The 19,843-nt window shown below is 38.9% G+C and overlaps 1 protein-coding gene across 13 annotated transcripts in view; it reads right to left on the bottom strand.

Annotated features, from left to right (window-relative positions):
• The window catches only part of TRAPPC8 (trafficking protein particle complex subunit 8), a 114,932-nt gene that overhangs the window by 14,163 nt on the left and 80,926 nt on the right, over positions 1-19,843 (bottom strand). For all 13 annotated transcript variants that reach the window (XM_074944438.1, XM_074944437.1, XM_074944442.1 and 10 more), the window contains 6 exons: positions 17,669-17,813; positions 15,104-15,200; positions 14,109-14,177; positions 13,933-13,973; positions 6,629-6,808; positions 4,358-4,459 (listed from right to left, as the gene is read on the bottom strand). In XM_074944438.1, coding sequence (XP_074800539.1) covers positions 4,358-4,459; positions 6,629-6,808; positions 13,933-13,973; positions 14,109-14,177; positions 15,104-15,200; positions 17,669-17,813 — 634 coding nt within the window. The remainder of the gene's footprint in view (positions 1-4,357; positions 4,460-6,628; positions 6,809-13,932; positions 13,974-14,108; positions 14,178-15,103; positions 15,201-17,668; positions 17,814-19,843) is intronic.

Below are 19,843 nucleotides of genomic sequence, written 5' to 3'. Positions count from 1 at the left end.
TAATTGATTTTAGCAGCTTCTTGATTGGCTGCAGGTGTTCTAATCAGCCTGTCTGCCTTAACTGTTTCCAAAAAGTTCCTGATTGTTCTGGAACCTTCCCTGTTACCTTACCCAGGGAAAACGGACCTACTTAATCTGGGGCTAATATATCTTCCTTCTATCACTCCCCTGTAGCCATCTGGCCCAACCCTGTCACAATACGTATATGTATATGTATTTAAATGGTAGGTTTATTGCCAAAGCTTGTAATTTTGTAGGCCAGACAGCTTTTACTGTAACATCTCTATTCAAATGTTCGACTGTATTAGTAGTTTGCTTGAATTGATTCCGTTTTATAAATAAAAACCCAATCCTCAGTTTATATTCATAAATTCCTATTTCTAATTTCTGCTTCATAGTATTGCTAGAAACTGTATTGTACCACTTAGTTCTTAAAGAACTCAGTCACACCTGGCCTAGTTTCCTTTTTTTCCCCACCCCCGTCTCTTTGTTGAGCTGCTCAAAGGAGTAAGCTACATTTGGCATTCTTTGATTCTAATTTTATCTCAAGAGCAGTTTCTCATGTGAAGGCTTGGAGGCGGGGAAAGCCAAGAGGATAAACAGATTCAAACTGTCTGTTCATTAAAGACACTACTACACTACTGCACGTGAATCAAGTTTTTAAAAAGCAATGTTGCTAAGCAACATTAGATGCGTCAGAGCACAGCACATGGATGTAGCAGCACTGTCAGTTATAATTTCTATTTATAACTTACTAGAACAAAATATTAAGACTAAGATGTGCCAAAACAGATAGCTGACCAATCTAGTCCAATATTCTGCATCCAACAGTAACCAAAACCTAATGTATAATATGAAAGTGAAAACTCCATCTCCTCATAATGCATATATAGACAGTGGCATAATACTGTACATATAAGGGGAAAAATCTTTCTGATTTCCACAGGGAACAAGCTATGCTCTGAAGCATATGATTTTATTACTCTTGTGCTAGCTAGGATAGCAAAGAGTGATTTAGAATTCCTAATTTCCTGGCCAAAAGTTTAGGGAAGGAAATGTATCCATTTGATGTTGCAAGTGCAATTTAATCAGTCTGGTAATATGCAATTATTCATACTGGAATTTGATTAGGTCCAGGATTACACTAAGTTTTTTTTTTTTTTAAAGAGTTCTGCTGGAATTATTATGGACTCCATGTTGTCAGCATCTTGGTTTTACAGTCTCCTTGAAAATTGCTATGGTTCAGTCAGTTGTGGATGATAATCTCCTGCTGGCAACTGCTGGAAAGGCAATTATATGTTCTCAGTTTAGAAGCATTTGGTAATTGAAAAAAAATGGCTGAATAATTTCTCCCTGAGCAGCATGATTCCACCTTGTAATCTCTTCTGTTCAGTTACAGACAGTGAGGCCAATAGTTAAGGTTGCCCAACACTTGTAAGCCATTGGTTTCAGTTGCTAACTTAAGTCAAAATAGCTTAAATTTGACAAAGTTTTCCATGCCAGGTGTCTGCTTAGGGCTGAATTTTTGGGGGGTTAGTTTCAGTAAAAATGGTTCAGCCATTTCTCAAAACAAAGCTACTTTTCAGCATGGCAGAGGTTTCTTTTTTTTAGTAGTCACAAAATCCATTGTATAAGCCAGTTTCATGGTATGAGGATTACACAAGAACGAAAGGCTTTATAATGTGTACAATTTTAGATAAAATAGTGAAATATTTACATAAATAGCTTTTTTAAAAGTACTGACCGGTTACCAGACACTATTGACAAAAATACAACCATTTCGTATCGAAATGGTTAAGAACTCGGAAGCCTGCTCCTCTTAAGCATAAATGGAATTTGGATACCACAGAGGAAAGATGCTCTTATAGGGGAGGTACTGGACAGGAACCTAGGGAGACCTGGGTTCAACTTCCACATCTGTCACAGACTTGCTACGAGACACAAGGCAAGCCACTTACTCTATGCCTCATTTTCTCATCTATAAAATGGAGTTAATACATCCCATAGAGGGGTTGTGAGGACAAATTCATTACATCTTCAGATGCTGCACTGACAGGGGCTATGTAAATATCTAGACCAGTGGTTCCCAAACTTGTTCTGCCGCTTGTGCAGGGAAAGCCCCTGCCGGGCCGGGCTGGTTTGTTTACCTGCCGCGTCTGCAGGTTCGGCCGATCGCGGCTCCCACTGGCTGTGGTTCGCTGCTCCAGGCCAATGGGAGCTGCTGGAAGCAGCAGCCAGTATGTCCCTCGGCCTGGAGCAGCGAACCCCGGCCACTGGGAGCTGTAATCCACCAAACTCGCGGATGCAGCAGGTAAACAAACCAGCCCAGCCCAGCCCGGCCGTGGCTTTCCCTGCACAAGCAGCAGAACAAGTTTGGGAACCACTGATCTAGATACATAACCATATCTGCCTTCAGATGCAATTAGAAAAAAAAATTAGTTCTTGTCCTGGCAAGCTAACAGTATAAATATAGTCAAGTTTGCTATACATTTTTGCAGAAGGTCTCACAGGAAATACATACAATACAGATTTAGGGGAAAACAAAATTAAGATAGCTAACATGTAAACAAAAATGGGCAGGATAGTGTTACTTAACTTTTAGTTACTGAGACTCACCTACCTTTACCTTGCACATTACTCGCTTTAAATTCTTCTTCACATTCACAAATACATTGGACTATTCATGTGTTCAGTATTACACTGAGTTAATACAGTTTTGTACACTACTAATTCTTGTAATTACCAATGCTACACATACTCATATAATCACCACTTTGTTGCAGACCCAAATTATTCATTTTCTTCTATAGCTGTTTTTGTGATATCAGTGAGAACAGATATTTTAAAATGTAATTGATCGATCTCTTAATTTTGTCAGTTTCTCTAGTTATTTCCTCTGATAATTCTATTAATTCTTATAACTACTAAGTTTTACAGGGAAAGCTACACTAGTGCACAGAATACATCAGAATAAAAAAGATTCAAGCGTTTTTATTAAATCCCTTAGTGCATCAAAACTCAAAGTCCTTAATTTGGAAACAACTTATTTTATTTATTTATTTTAACCCAAGTTGATTGGGTCTTTTTTGTGTCAGAGGGAACTCACCCAAGTTTCACTACTATTATATTACCAGGTACCTTTCTTACACTAACATGCTGACTTCTCTATTGCCTCTTAATACAATATTGTATTAAGAGCTCTGAACTTTTTTCATCCAGTTTGATTTTAGTCCTGCAAAAAAACTCAAGGAAGTAATTTGTTTAAGGCAATTATGCAGTTACATCTCATCTACATGGGTCATGGGCTTACTGCCTTTTTTCCTTTAACATGAAATTAAGTTAATCATTTTGAGGTCCAGTAATTAACACTACTAAAAATTAAGTAAAGCCAATAAGTGTTAAAACACTGAACTTTAGCTCTTAACAGATTTGTCTGAATATCCTATGTTTGTTTAATTATGTTTAAAAAGCTTGCGCATTCAACGACACTCTTCCATATACTTGACATTCCCATTATCAGCAGATCACTGAAGTACACTAACAACTTCCAAGACGAAATGGAGTACTTGTGGCACCTTAGAGACTAACCACAAGTACTCCTTTTCTTTTTGCAAATACAGACTAACACGGCTGTTACTCTGAAACTTCCAAGACATTATTCAGATCTAGTATGTAAACAGGTATTTAGAGAATCCTCAGTGCTTATATCAAAAGTATAATTACGAACTATGCCATACGACAGTATCTAAAATTAAAATTTTATTCGTGTCTTTGTCAAACAATCACTTCTGTTGCTTACACTTCCATAAGTTAAAAACACCTAGCCAATATTACACGTTAACTCCCTTCAACATTTCGTACGTTACACGGCACCAGCAGAAAACCTCTAAGAGGGTGGTTCTCAGCCTGTGGTCTGCGGGCCACTTGTGGTCCAATCAGCACACCACTGTGGTCCATGTAAACATTCTCAGGGCCACACAGGTAGTATATAATATAGTGTGGATGTGGCCCGCATAACACCGAGAGCTGCATATGTGGCCCAAAATGGTAACTAGGTTAACAACAACTGCTCTAAGACCTTAGATGTATTTAACTTTTCCACTGAAAGTTTTGTTTTTATAGTTGTGTCAGTTAAGACTTGAAAGTATGTTGCTGAAATTAGTCTTAAATTAGCAGATTCCTTTTAACTTACAAGATGTATACTTACAAGAGCTTTACAAAATTACTACTACAGAAGCCCTTACAAGGTAATTTCATTAACTTATTTAGATACACACATTTTGGAAACATACCAAACACTTTGTAAAGGCTTTTGTAAAGCAAGCAGTTTTTAAATACAAAAAAGTATTAGGATTACCTGCTTTTGAGGAAAGGAAAAAGCCTCCTTCCCTAATGTGTGAAGAAGAATATGATGCTGGCCTTCTAAAATAAGCTGCTTGTTGTCTTCCACAACATACGCCTAAATACAAAGATAACAGACATTTAATATTTCTTAATTTGCTGCAAACCTCAAAAGTGTTATTCTCTTTTATAATACAAACTTTAGAAGTGATAATGACCTTGCATTTATACCACCTTTTATTTAGAAATATTTCAAAGTACACCATAATCTTTACCAACAGATTTACAAAATTATGAATAAAGGAAGCACTTCATCTTCCAATAAAGTGCAATTACTTTGCAGTAGAAAGCTAAGGAGCTAATTAATAAATCCCATCTAGAACAGTCCTCTGTGTTGCCTTAATGTTTCTAATTCAAGGAACTGTGAAGAGGGGGTATGCAGTGTATTTCACAAAAATAATTAACAATAAAATTCACTTTAAACAAAATCTCAGGTGAACTATGTAAAATCTTAGGATACATTGTAGATATACTTATTTAAATCAGTTTTGCTCCATTCTAGCACTGTGGTGTATTTTTAGAATTATTTCAACACTACTAAAGATTACCAAGTCAGTGCTTAGTTAACATTGCAGCATATTTTAAGGGAGATTTTATGGAAGTCTCCTGGCAGCTTCTAAGCTGCTATCATGGGTGGGAGGAACCCGTATTTTCCACTGTGTTTACCAAGGTCCTATTCTGCAGCCTCAGAATGCAAGACTCCCACTGAAGTCAGATCCTAGATGAACGCATTCTGAACTTCAGGGGAAGTCACTTATTTCATTTCAAATAAAGGGAATTTTGAATCTTACTGTTTTTGCAATTACTCTTCATTTGGAACACCACTGCATGTCAGCAGTTACAAGAGTCAACACTTTTTTAGTGTTGCCAACTCCCTCTATAGGAACTCTTCACAACTCTCATTATGAATCACAGTCTCTTGCTACTACCTTGGGAGGGACACTTATTCCCCCACTGTAGAGGGGGGTAACAGTTTGCAGAAGCTCACTTGAGACAGAGCTGGATCTAGACCTCAGGTCTCTAATATAATGAAGCCAAGTCCCATTTATTGTGTCTTTCAAAAACTACACTCTTAAAAAAGGTGCTGTGTTACACACTAACAGTGAGTGGGCTCTGTGTTATCTGTAAATAGCTAGGCCACATAAAGGATTTTATGGCTCTGCTACTGCTTCTATACTAGGGTGACCAGATAGCAAGTGTAAAAAATCGGAACAGGGGTGGGGGGTAATAGGTGCCTATACAAGAAAAAGCCCCCAAAAATCGGGACTGTCCCTATAATATCGGGACATCTGGTCACCCTATTCTATACTAATAGGTCATGATTTTGTAGCTCAAATGGTAGAGGTGTCAGGTTCAGTCCCTGCAGACAATCCCAAATGGGGGCATTGTTACATTTAGCTATACTGTTTGTAACCACAATCTGTCCCCAGAGCCAGGAAGAGAAACCCTAAAGCAGGAATCCAGCAGTGCTCTACTGCTGTCTAACATGTCTTGCATGTATGGGCTAGTCAATTTAGGAAAACAGCAGGCTTTCACCCTCAACAATTTCTTCCATAACTGAAGTGGAAAAGTCTGGTGCTTCGTGGAGGTGAAAAAAATATATATAAAAGTTAGCATGCAAACTCCCGAACAAATGTTGGAATTTTATATTGCCAAACATAGTATTTAGATTTAGTGTAATTTGTTATGTTGATACATTTTTAGTGTTTATACTTGGTAATTGGAGCCACCCCTTTAAAAAGTGAGTGGGAGCATTACTTCAAATAAACCCTCTAAGAATGTGAGCAAAGTGTGGGAGGGTCTACCTGTGTATCCACAGAGATAAAGACTCTGGCTGCATAAGGTTCAAAGAGGTCAGGACTTGATTTACTATCTTTCAAAAAGCAAGCCTCATTCACCCAGGATGAAACATAGGCACATATGGAAGGGACAGAATCTCTCAAGTATTAAGCCAATCACATTTAAATCTAGACATGTTTCAAAAAATGGCTCTGATTATAGTAATAACTTTCAGTAGCGTCCCAACCTTGGTTTCAATTAACTTAATTTCCTGTTTTCAGACAAACTAAAGTTTAATGAAAACAAAAGCTAACATTTGTCTGAAAATTAGGCGTACATCTCAAGAACACTGCATTAGATATAAACAATCTCATTTGCTCTTATTTTCTACTAATCATGTTTCATAATCAAGCTACTATATGGATCATTGAGAATAGACCATACATACCTTCCAGAGAACAACAATATTCAAATCCACCTTACTACATTTTTGTATCAATCTGACTGCCTCATCAAATGACTGTTTCACAGCTCCTTGAAACATATTCGATTGTGTGTGTGTTCTTTTTAATTCAGAGGATAAGCTTCGGAAAAAAAAGTCTGCACACGGACTAGCTGAACTGATTATCTGTAAGAAAACACCACATTTTGCTTTCAGTACATGTAATAAACTGATTCAAGTCTAGTCTACGAAGGTGGAATTTCCTCTGTTGTGAAGCTTCTCAGCACTAACTCCCTGGTAAGCAAAATAATCATGCATATGGGCTTTTGCAAATCTTCTGTGCCACATAAGTTAACTCCATACCAGCTCTAAATAAGCCAGTGTAGAAGAGAGGAATGGAGATAGTCCAGTTCCATCCCATGACCAAGGGGGAACCGAGGGGCTCCTGTTCCAAATGATAGCCTGCCCTATTGAACTGATCATGGTTTGGGACTCCCCAACAGGCTTTAACTACCTGCTAACTTATGTAAACATTACAACTGCCCTGTCTTAACTAGGCTTTTACCTCAAGTTAACCAACTCTAGTTAGCTAACCAGAATTAAGAACACCTCTTTTGTTGTAGTGCATACCCATATTTTACCCTTATTACATTATTTCAGCCATTTTTATAGGAAGCTCTAGCACTCCTAGGATTTGGAGCAAAACACGATTTTTGAAAAGGATGTGCTGTTTGCGATCCCCAGGGAAATCTGGCCAAGTTATAAGCCTGAATATCACAGTTCACTCATGCTTATTAGAGGTTTGTTAGAGTTTGGCAGGTAGTTTCTCCAAAGATTTGATCAGCAATGAACATGCGCCATTCCCACAGATCTTCTATGTGGTGACTAGACTATACACACATCACCCCCACAGAATGAATGTGCAGGCTCAACGTCTGGGCAGCAGGACACTGAAGTTGTTTCTTGGGGGCCAGACATCAGCACTGAGACCAGAGACACTTCTGTGCTCTCAATGCCATCACTTCTGGAACCCAAACAGCCCAGAGAAGAAAAGTAGCCTGACTGGCATGCAGAGAGGTTAGGAGAAAGACTGGGAAAGGAGACACAGGGTTTGTAGCCACTGGACAACACATCCCTCTCAAATCTTGAATTGAACCCAGGATTCTGGGGTCCTAGCATTATACTGTTACCTGCAAACCACTGTGAAACCCACTGGTAAAATCTGTTTCATCTCTCTCTAGTGGCTGGTCCATATCGAGTAGTGTTTCTCAGTGACCGGTCTGTGGATCTCCATGACACAGTTTAGAAAGGCAGAAAGCCGGTCAAAAAAGTTGAGAAACACTGATGCAGAGGAAGATGAACTACTGCTATTTGTTACTTCATTGCTCAAGAGAGAGAGCCCTGTGCTGTAGTGCTAAAGGTTCCAGCCCTGCTGATGACTCTCGAGGGCATCAATATGGTTAAAGTGTTGCATTTGATGTTTTCCTTGAGGCTTCCCAATCCTGCAGTCCTGACTATATAAAAATTTCAACTTTCATTTAAAAAAAAATTAGCCCTCATGGTCAGAGAAGAGTTTGAAATTGTGTCCTGAGTACACACTGAAAGCTTAGAAACCAGAAGCAAGAAAACCAAAAAAAACTGGGTCTCATGATTTTCTTTTCTTTTTTTTTTTCCCCCCAGGCCAGACTAATTTTTGAGCTCTTGATGATAGCAATACTGTGGTTCCCAGCATGAAATTAGGATACAACTTCCTGTGTGTATAAAATAGCAAACTTAAAAAACCAAAAAGCCATTAAAATATTAAGGCTGCAAAGTCTATACATGGGGTAATAACACTTCATGTTTCATTTTGCAGGCCCAATTTAACCAAGAAAGCCTCTTTCATTGCCCTTAACTATACCCAAATTGAGGCTTGAACTTTGACAGAGACAGTGGCCAAAACCCTGGTCTAGGTCATTATGAGGGGAATATGAAGTTGGAGGACAGGAAAAAAAAAAAAAAAAAAAAAATATATCACTACGATCCATCACTTACTCCAGAACTTTTTCAACCAAATCTCACAGAATAAAGTAGCAGTTGAGGAGTCTGTCCTTGGGAGAAGACTGGACAAGGAGGTGGTGGCAATATTTGGTGTGTCTTCCTACTCCTTCATCCCCACCCTTCAGAGGTCTGTCAAAATGTCCAAACTATATTATCTTGTGCAAAGCTGTTAGCTGTTGTGTATTGGCAGATTCCTCAGACCATGGGAGAGGAATGATCAACCCTGGGCTTGGGGAAGTAATAGTCTGTGTCAGTATAATAATGCCCACATGTGTAATTTTCACTCCGTGCATCTGAAGAAGTGGGTGTTTTACCCACGAAAGCTTATGCCCAAATAAATGTGTTGGTCTTTAAGGTGCCACCGGACTCCTCATTATTTTTATGGGAAAACTGTGTTTCTAGAATGTTTTCCTGCAAGGGAGACTGATGAGACTCAGGGACTCTATTAAATTTGAAACACAGACAGAAGAAATACTGCCCTGCCATTTTTGTGGGCCTTACTATATGAAACTGCCCAGGATTTTTACACTTAACTAGTATTTGTATTCATATATCTGAAAACCTGGACTAAAGACTGCCATTTAAACCCGTGCCAATGATGGGAAACATACACTAACAATTGAGTAAATATCAGAGGGGCTATCTTACTGCTGCTTATACCTCCTGGTCCCCCTGCTCCATTGTGGTGATCAGATGAACCTGCAATTCTATTGCCACTCAGCCACCCAAGTTCATGGTGGGATAAGGCACAGTGGGAATGGTCAGTCTCCTGAATTTTATATAGAGACACATTTGGTGCATGATAGCAAGGCAGGCACAGGAGAATGTGACAGAAAAGCCACCTTTCAGAGAACCTTAAATTCCTGCATACTGAGCAGATCAATGCTAAAATGGGGGGAAATTAGCAAGGCTTTGCATTTGGGGCATTTTTGGCCCTGTCTCATGAGCCTTTCAGCCATTGAAGTAAATGCAAAGAAACCCGAACACATGGCCTGCTATGTCTCAAACACAGAAGAGAGCTGAAGTCCACAGGGAACTGGCATGACCATCAAGAACAAACAGTTAAAATCTTCAGCCACTGATCGGGTCTGCTATGCTGAGCAATGTGGAGCAAACCCAATCGTTAGGAATTTGAGGCTCAAAAAAAAAAAAAAAGTAGAATACAAAAATGTTGGAAGTGATGCCCTTTTAAAAAGTAATGACTTGGACCAATTCATTCAGCTTAAGATCTATTGTCTTCCACAGACACTTAGCTAAAAGCAATTTTGTGTTTTTCTGATTGTGAAAATATCTCAAGATATCTGTATTTTCATAAATTCCTTACCAACAAGTTCAGTCAGTACAATTCATACCACCAACATCAGGGCTACAAAGTGCCATGGACCTGTGCAGTGAGCTAGACTGCACAAGCAAGTTGCAATTGTGGCTCATGGCCAAAAGAAGCCACTATAGTGCCTGTTGAGTAAGTAGCCTCTGCCTTGTGGCCTCCTTCCCCCCCCCCCCCAATGGATTTTAATGGGGGGAGGGAGGAGAGTAGCCTGGAAGGGTATAACAAAGCAGTGATAGAAAATTATTGGGATCCCAAACTGGTCCCAGGCTCCCCTTCCCCAGCCAGCATCAAGATAGCTTATCAGACACTTTCATCCACCAGGCTCTGAAATCCTCCAACAGAGCCCCTCCCCAGCTACCTCCCAGATACCCCTCTCCCCAACTACTCCCCATCAAATCCCTCTCATTCACATTTTCCCCCTTAAATTCCCCCATACTCCCAGCTGTCCCTGTCTTCTCCCACAAGCTATCCCCCAGGCAGAGTCACAAAACTCCCCCACTAACTCCCCAGCCTGAACAACCATCTCCAGTTGCCCTCTCCCTTAGCCCAAAATTTTGCTTGTCACTCAGGTATGTAATCTTGCCTCACCTTTGGCTCTGACCTCTCTCTAGGACCTGACTTCCACATTATGTCTAACTCTTGCTGATTCTTTCTGCATAAGACTTGAGAAATAAGACTTAAGACATGCCTTTCTTCTCCATCATCCAGCTAAAATCCCTATCCAGGGTCTCATTTCACATCTCAATTACTGCAACACCCTGTTCTCTGGCCTGGACAAGTGCAATCTTGCCCCAATGATATCCATTCAATGCTTCTGCAAAGACTTTTCCTTGCATGTTCCTTTGTTCATGTCACCCCTCTCTTTGCATCCCTCCACTGGCTCCCCCTTTCTCTATTGCATCCAGCAGCTGCTTGTCTTCAATTTTAAAGCTCTACACAACCTATCCCCACTCTACGTATCGTATCTCATTCACAATCAAGGTCAACTCCCACCTTCAGTTGGACCATGATGCCAATCATCCATTTGCTAAATTTTCAAATAAGCACCTTCATGTTTCTCCCATACTCCCCCTCATGCTTGTGAGATAATTCCCATAAACATATGGAAAGCTACCTCATTATCCTCCTTCAAATCCCTCCTGGAAAAAACCTTCCCCTTGCCATGATACACTAACAAAAACTTGACAATGGTTAGAATGCTAGTGTACTCAGACCACTATCATTGACAATATTATCTCATTGTTTCCTTGTACTCCATCTATTTGTCTATAACCTTCTGTTGTCTCTTGTTATATACTCGGATTGTAAACTTTCATGGGCAGGGACTGTCTGTGAACCACCTGCACAATGGCGTTCTGGTCCATGACTAGAGTTCCTAGGTGCTACAGTTATAAGTAAGTTCTCCCCCAGACAGCTCCTACCCAGCACCCACCTACAGCCTTCACCAAGCACCCAGCTTTATGCACCTCCAGATCCCATCCTTAGCACAGTTTGTGGCAGAGGGTATTGACCATAAGATGAAGTTTATGATCCTATGGTAAATATGTAAGTTAGTTCACATAACGTCACATGGAACTGTACAAAGCTTAGTGGTGATGCAGAATCTGTATCTTGGCCAGTTTTGAACTCATTTTCCTTTCTAGTATACCTGGGATGGTAGCATTAGTTTGCCAAATTTCTAAAAAGCAACAATTTAAGTGCACATGCTTGTCTTCCACTAATGCTCATCTATACATTGAGTACTGACTAAATGTTAACTTAATTTTTACTTATTATAGCTGAACTGATATCTAAGATTGTAAATAAAATTAGATGCTTGTGTTTTACTTGCTGTGAATGACAAGTCAATGATACAAAATTCTGTTCCAGTATATGCACTGCAAACCCTACATTCTTTGATTGTGAAAGACTGAGAGAGTGTCTTAATAGTTTAAAGTCTTATGATTAAGTATTTTAAATCTACAAAAAATGCCATTGAACTGGAACAGTTTGCTATAGATGAAACCAAGCCAACCCACATTCCTAAGAGAATAAAAAGCTTTCAAATATATCAGCATGTTTTCACAGAGAAATCTTAGTGTTCCATGGAACAGTTCTGTTGAAAATATTAAAAATGCAGAGAAACTGACTAACCCTTATTTCAAGATAAGAATCAGCATCTTGTTTCATCTGTGTTCAGATGCAATCAAAGATGATCTGCTAAATAAGCAGACACCAAGAGAAACTGCTACTTCAGGATCAGGTGATACAGATTAAGCTGGGTGTTATCTGATGGGCAGAGAAAATTACTAAATGGCATTATAATATGTAAGTAAAGAAAAAAAGCAAAGGAGCTTTATGAGTTTCCCCACTGGTGCTCATATGAAACTACAAAAGAATAACTTTGTGTCTACCAGTGCTCTCTTCTTGAAGTTCAGAAGTCACATTTACAGTTACTTCTATAGAATGTGCTTCCTTTCAACTACGTACAAAGTCAAACAAATCTTTTTTTTATAGACACATACTGTTCTATAAAGTCTCAATATGAACCATTCCCTTCGCTCAACATGAACTGTTACTGGTTTTGACAGAAAGATACCCTAAAGCTTTGTATCAGTGTTCAATCTTGTTTCTACTGAAGTCATCATCAAGACCTCCACCAACTTCAATGGGAGCAAATCAGGCTCCTCTATGATCAATTTGACTGAAGGCATCAGATACGCTCTTAGTTCAGTAAAATCAGACACAGAACGGATAAGATATACTATGCATTTAAAGTAAGATTAAACCAATATTATACACAATCACATAAGGTATTTTTGCATCTAACAAGCAATATCAGTGAAATCTCAACTTGAAGAAGTGTCAGGTATACAAGCTAGTTAAAAAAAATAAAATGTAAGAAGGCACAACTGTTTAAAAATTTGGGCACAGTGGTCACATTTGAAGCATAAGTCTATGCTGAAAAGTGATTTTGAAGACAGACATTACCTTCTCTGTACTGAACCTAACACAGCAAGCCCCAATCATCATCCAGGCAATACCATATTGTAAATACATAAAACTAGCACCTTTAACTCAACAAACCTACTCTCCATTTGCATTCAGAGTCAGAGGGCTACTTTATTCACAGTTCCCCCTGCCCTGCTCCACTCTCCCTCTGCTATAAGTGTTCAATAACTATGAAAGAATATAGATTCTTCCAAATTCTGCCCTCAAATATACCTACACAATCCCACTGATTGTGTTGCACAGGTATATCTGACTGTGAAGTCTTTATTATTAGTGATAGTGCACAAGACAAAAAATACAGATTGACTTTTTGGAGATAGGTGGGGTTTGCAGGACTGGCAGTTAGGGAAGAGATCTACTTGCAACACAACAAGCATATCTGGAATTCACAAACACTCATGGAACCCCCCCCCCCCCCGGTATACTTTTTACAGTCACATATGTGAGCAGAACAAATTTTTAAAACTATCAACAAATGTAATAGTTATTTTTATTATTTCTATTACAGTAACATCTAGAGGCCACAACAGATTAGGGTTTCTCTATCCTAGGTATTGAACTGCTTACAATCTAAACAGAAAAAACAGAAAAGGGTGGGAAGGGAAAGAGGTGAAGTGAACTGCTCAGTGCCACAAAGCAGTGGCAGGGCCAGAAATAGAACCTAGGTCTCCAGATTATCCACTACCCTATCCATTGGATCATGCTGCCTCCCATATTGTCTATATCCATATTGTTTATTCTGTCTATGTACACTGAGGAAGCAAGGAGAAAAAGACTTCAGGGTATAAGAATTTGTGTTTTTAAAATACTAGCATAAACATGAAGTGCAAAAGATAATTGTATGCCACGTACGGAGGTATTTCTTGGGTAATAAAGGCTGTGACTGGGTCATATGTACAAGACAGGTATTTAATATTGACAAAGTATTAAGTTGTATCAATTTACATACCTGCTCATTTCCAAAGACAATGTCTGCAAATGTGTAATTTTCTAAACGACAAAGAGAGAAAGTGTCACTTCATCTGCATGCAAAGTCACACCATGAGCACTTAAGTTTCATGGAAGGCACAAATACTTTTGAAAATCCCACCCAAAACCACCGTCCAATAAAGTAAGTGAACCTACCTCCAGAGTTTTTGCATCTTACTGCTTTAAAGCATAGCTTTCCTCTCTCTCTACTGGCAAGTTTATAATCTGAAAGAAAGATGTTGAAAAAAACATTTCCCATTGAGCTAGATACTTATATGGTCTCCACTACCACAGCACCTGAGCACCTCCCAAAACCACAGTCTTTGCAATCTGTAAGCCTGATGCACATAGGAGACTATTTAGAATCCACTCATGAACCAATATTGTACAAGTTAGTTGTCTCCAAAACTATAATAGAATTTACTTAGCAAATAAGAAATGGAATCCAAGTTAACAGATACAAAGAATCCATCTTGCTATAATTATCTGGTATACGGATACCATGAGTCAGTGAATGAAAGACTTTCATTTGCACCTCCAATCACTTCTAACTTAGAGTAGGAAATGTCAGAGTAGAGAAAGGAGAAGCAGGTATGGGAAAGGAAACAATTACAGCATAGTAATGTCTGACTGTTCTGGTCATCAATTCTAGTGCAACAGGAAGCCCAGATGTTTGGACTCATGTTCAAATAAGCAGAGAGCCAATTTTACAGGTATGGATAAAGTAAATTTGTGTAAACTGAAGTAGATTAAATTAAAAATACATAAAGGAAACAGATAACCGAATAGGTTAAGTATCATTCTACCGCTATAAAAATAAATAAATGTAATATAACAGAGGAAGCAAGGCAGATGGAGATCGGCAGAACCGGAGACGTAAACTCCACTAGTCAACCAATCCAAACAGCTTGGTTGAACTATCCATATACAGATGGATTTTTAGTTTATTGGCAGAGCAGAAATGTCTTTTAATGATAATGACAAATTAGTTTCTAAAATGGTAAAACAGAATTACAAGAAATTTATTTAAAAAAAGACAAAAGAGAAAACAAGTATATTTAAACAGTATAATTTGATGCCTTATCTCATAAGATTAACTGTTCTTTGCCAAACAGAACAGTGACTAGCTTATACCTGATAAAAATACAAACCTTTGTCTTCAGAGAGATTTACAGCTTTCTGTAACTTCCAGTGCTTGCTGTTACTTGATACTTGTACTATATGAAATTCTTTAACCCCAGCTTCACTCTAAATAAGAATGAGAAATTTAATTGTGCCAATCTAAACCAACTGACAAAAGGAGCAACTTTTTATTCTACAAATGAAGAGCCCTATTTCAAAATATATGAGGCATCTGGCATCTTTGGGGAGGCCCTAATCCATAATATTTGTACAGGTATATCCAGAGGCTACAACAGATTGGAGTCCCTCTGTGTTAGGCATTGTACAAAGACAATAAGAAAGTCCCTGCCCTGAAGAGCCTTCAAATTAAATAACCAGTCAAGAGGAAGGATGGAAGAGAAACAGAGGCATGGAGAGGTGAAGTGTCACACAGCAGGACAGCAGCAGAGTTTGAATAGAACCCAGGCCTTCTAATTCTCAGTCCAGTTTTCCATCCACTAGGACACTCTGATTTATCCATATCTCTATGTCTAAAATTACTTAGGTAAATATTCCACAACACATGGGCCAGAAGCACAAAACCTATGTTTTAAATCAACTTCAAGACTTAATGTGGCCTAAACGCCTGTTTTTCTTAACATTTCCCAGAATGATAAAAACATTCTGCACAATTCAGTTGCAACTAAAACACTAATTAAAATTGTTTCATTTGAGGCTGCGGATGCCTACTGAGGTCAGAATTCCTGCCTCACACATCCCCTCATTGACAACTGCTCAAAAAACATTAACTTTAAAAACCAGCCAAAAGAACAGTAAGACAATGTGCCTGTGCATATGAAATATTGGCTCAGTTCAGTGATTCAGCTAGCACCCAACTGTTTAAAAATTCATCGGTAAGGATTCAGTTATATTATTCTGCTGTTTAGTGCAGACACTGTAGCTTCACCATTCTGGAGCATGGAAACTCCTAAATACACATAATTTATGCCAATAATTTCTAGTAAAATGGAATGGTCTCGTGCTCTGAACTCAGAAATGGAAGCCAGGAGCCTGGTTTCTAGTTGTACCTGACAAACTCATTAAAAAGCTTTTGACAAGTAATTTAACCTTTCTGCCTCACTTTATCAGTATAAAAATCTCTCTCCCCTTCAATGGAATGTGATAAACATTTAATGTATTTTTAAAAAGTTACTTAACAGTATCAATTTCTAGTGCTACCCAAATATTACTACAAATTAAGAAATATTCAAGTTTCAATATTAATAGGTTTAATGAGCCAAAGGTAATAGTGAAAAGCTTGCTGAATTTAGCACTGTGTGTGGAATTCCCTCAGACAGCCAGGTTAGAGAACTACTGAACATTTTTCTTTGATCTTATCTTCCAGCCAGCTCTGCTGTGGCAGCCCATCATAGGCCACACTGGTGACACCACATTACCAGAAGGACTCTGCCAGATTACACAGCTGGCCTCAAGGTAATAAGCCCCCCAATTATAATTTAAACACTATACTGTATATTAGTTTACAATAGTTTATATGTTGGTGGTAGAACATCTTTTAAAAAATGAAGAAAAAAAGGCACTTATTGACTCTTAAGATCAGGATTTCACAATTAATAAAATGCAACCCACAATTGGTTCATAGCTGGTTGAGGGAGAATAAAGCACTAGAACCCAGTAAGGGTACAGAGCACAAGATCAGCTATCCCAGACTCCTTCTACTGCTGCTCCCCCTCCCTCTTTAGAACTAATACCAGCACAGCACCAGAAGCAGTGTTACAGTGAACAAGAGTTAAATGCTATGTGGCCAGTGAGAAGCACACTTACAAGTGCCCATATACCAAATCTACAAAGACACAGCCTCTCACAAAAAACCCATCTGCCGTTTCTTATCATGACCCAGTCTCTCAACGTTGGCTTGTAACAAGAAAGTACATTTGGGTTTTTGGGTGTAGTGTGGAAAGACTGCAAACCACAGCTATACAGATCATGCCAAGCTACTGTACCAGCAGCACCCATTACTTCAATTAGGGGGATCTATCAGGTTGAGAGTTTGGCTAGTAGGTGTAAGCAAGAGTCAAAGACTCAGATTCCAAGTTCATAATGTTGAACTGAATCATTTTTTCATTTGCAGTTAGCAACAAAACTTGTGTGATAGAATGAAAGGCTTAGTTATGCCATTCAAAGCTAGTTATCCATGCTTTGCAACTGATGGGCATCAAGAATGCTTCAAATGTAACTTACAATACACACCCTCTCCAGTCAAATAAAAATTGGCACCTATCACAGTTCCTACAGCACATTTGGGGGGAGGGAGGAATTACAGTGGAACTTGTCTACACTGAACTTGATTTAGTGAAATTCCACTTGTAGTTGAAGAGTCCTAAAATTGTTTCAATGCATTTTATTGAACGTTTCGAACTTCATGTTTGTAATAAATCTGTTTTGCAGAATAATTTGCTTTAATTAGCATGTTAAAGAGAAACTTGTCTATCAGCAGACCAAGCATATACTTACAAAAACACATCCAGCCATGAGAGTAAATCTTGGTAAAAGAGTATAAAGAAAATAAAATCCCCTTTTCTAAACAAACTTACAGTATTGATATTTTCCACATCCACAAATACCAGCATATTGTCCCCTTTGCCTTCATCCTCAAGGGCATTACTTCTGCAGACAGTAGCTCGAACATTCAAAGATCGGCTGGTACAAATAACTGCAGTGTGTCTTAATACTCTATGACTAGAAAGAAAGTATCAGGTTCTAAATTGCAATACTGGTTTATCAGAGAAATTCTCATTAACTATTATGCTTTTACATTTAAAGGCAGATGTAAACAGGCCATTAATTTGTTTCCAGCTCCCACTGAAGACATCCTTTGCTATATAGCATCTCCGGACTCCAAGATAAAAGATATAGCAAGTTGACACTCATGTTTGTAGGTGTTTGAAAACCTGTACTACTGATTAGGCTCAAGGTCCTGGAGAGTGTAAATACAAGAATCACAACACTGACACAGGTTCAGATCTAGCCAGATGCAGAAAGAAAGAGTTTACGGCTGTTGGTCCTAAATTTTAAAAGTGTTAGTCTAGTGAGTACTTCATTGCTGATAAACATATGCTAATTCCTTTAGTGCCCAAAGGTTCCATAGATCAGTCTGTATTTTGAAAAGTACAACTTTCAATTAGCTACAGCCACACACACATGCTGAATATGCAAGCACTTTGAAGTGTTTTAGTCTAAAAAGACTAAAAATGGCACCACATTCAAAAACATAAGATTCTGGATGCGCACAGGTATCAGAACTACTTACTCCAGCAAAAAAGGCTTATTTCTAATCCTGTTAGCAGTGCAAAAGCAAGTCAACTATTGTGAGCTTTATATTTTTTCTGGCTGGCAAGTACTTGATAAAGATACAACCATTTTCTAAAGGTCAGCAGGCCTGCCTGAAGTCTGCAATACACCAGAAATTGAGTTCTGCAGACCTTTTATTGAGACACTCTGCACTTGCAATAGGACAGGCGGCCTGTGAAACTCACAGTGCACAAGTATAATATGCCCATAGCAAAGTCAATCAATATTTGATGGTATGTTACATATATGTTACACTATATGCTCTGAGGACACAACCCACTTAAGCCTGTAGGATGGGTATTTATGGGGAGCTAAACAATAAAGAATTCTTCAGTCCAGTTTACAGAATTCTCTTCTGTTAGACTTGAGAGAGACGAGGTAATATCTTTTATCAGACCAGCTTCTGTTGGTGAGAGAGACAAGCTTTTGAGCTCCACAGAGCTCTTCTCCTGTTAGATTTGGCAGGTAAACGGAACTGTAGCTAGGTTCTTTTTATGGATTACATCACTATAATATATAAGTAGCTCAGCCCCATTAATTCATCCTCAACGTCTATTTGAGGTAGTGAAGTATTCTCACTTTACAGATGGGGAACTGTGAAAAAGACGAAGTAAGTTGTCCAAGGTCACACAGGAAGTATTGGTACAACTGGGAACAGAACTCAGATCTCCCAAGTCCCAGGGACTTAATCTAGGTAAAGCTAGAGGTTGAGAAGGTGCAGCAAGCCAAGAATATGAACAGCATCCCTGCACTGACTTGAAACTGTAAAAACAAGCCAGGACATAAATTATGAAGGGGAAAAAAAATGAAAGGCAGAGAAGGAAAAGAGGGATTGAAAACACTGAATTCTCCACTCTGATCTATGAGCAGATAGAAATTAAAACGTTAGGTGAATGTATTGGTTCACTAGTGTCTCCTGAAGGCTCACTCCTCCACTGTCTGGACAACTGACGCCTGATCAACTGATAGTGTGGTTCTTTAGAGCCTGTTTACAAAAGACTGAGCCTCTATCTGCTGCTACTCCTAAACTGTATTACCCAGGACAGGGACTGAACCTGAGAAGCAGTATAAGTCTCTCCGTAGAGCCATAGGAGCAAGGCACAATAAGGAAGGGCATGTTATGGGACCAGCTGATGCATCTTGTACACTCTTTGGAAACCTGGGAGTGGACAATGGATGCAAATATGGTTCACCTCTGTTAAAAGGGAAAAAAGGAAGACGGAATCTGTGGATATCTGGGAATCTGGAGGGTGATGGAGTGGGGGAGGCAGCCAAGCATTTTGTTGATGGCTCCTTGTGGCAGATATCCAATGCAGGAACTCTGTATGGAAGGGATATGGTTATCAGGTAATAGGGATTGGAAAAGGATTTGAAGGAAAACACTCCTTATGGGAGCTGCGGAAGGGGGTTTGGCGCCC

The sequence above is a fragment of the Natator depressus genome, chromosome 2 (genome assembly GCF_965152275.1).
Source record: "Natator depressus isolate rNatDep1 chromosome 2, rNatDep2.hap1, whole genome shotgun sequence".
In the NCBI taxonomy this organism is placed as follows: domain Eukaryota; kingdom Metazoa; phylum Chordata; order Testudines; family Cheloniidae; genus Natator; species Natator depressus.
Note: the sequence above shows the minus strand (reverse complement) of the source record. Positions and strands in the feature narration are given on the sequence as shown.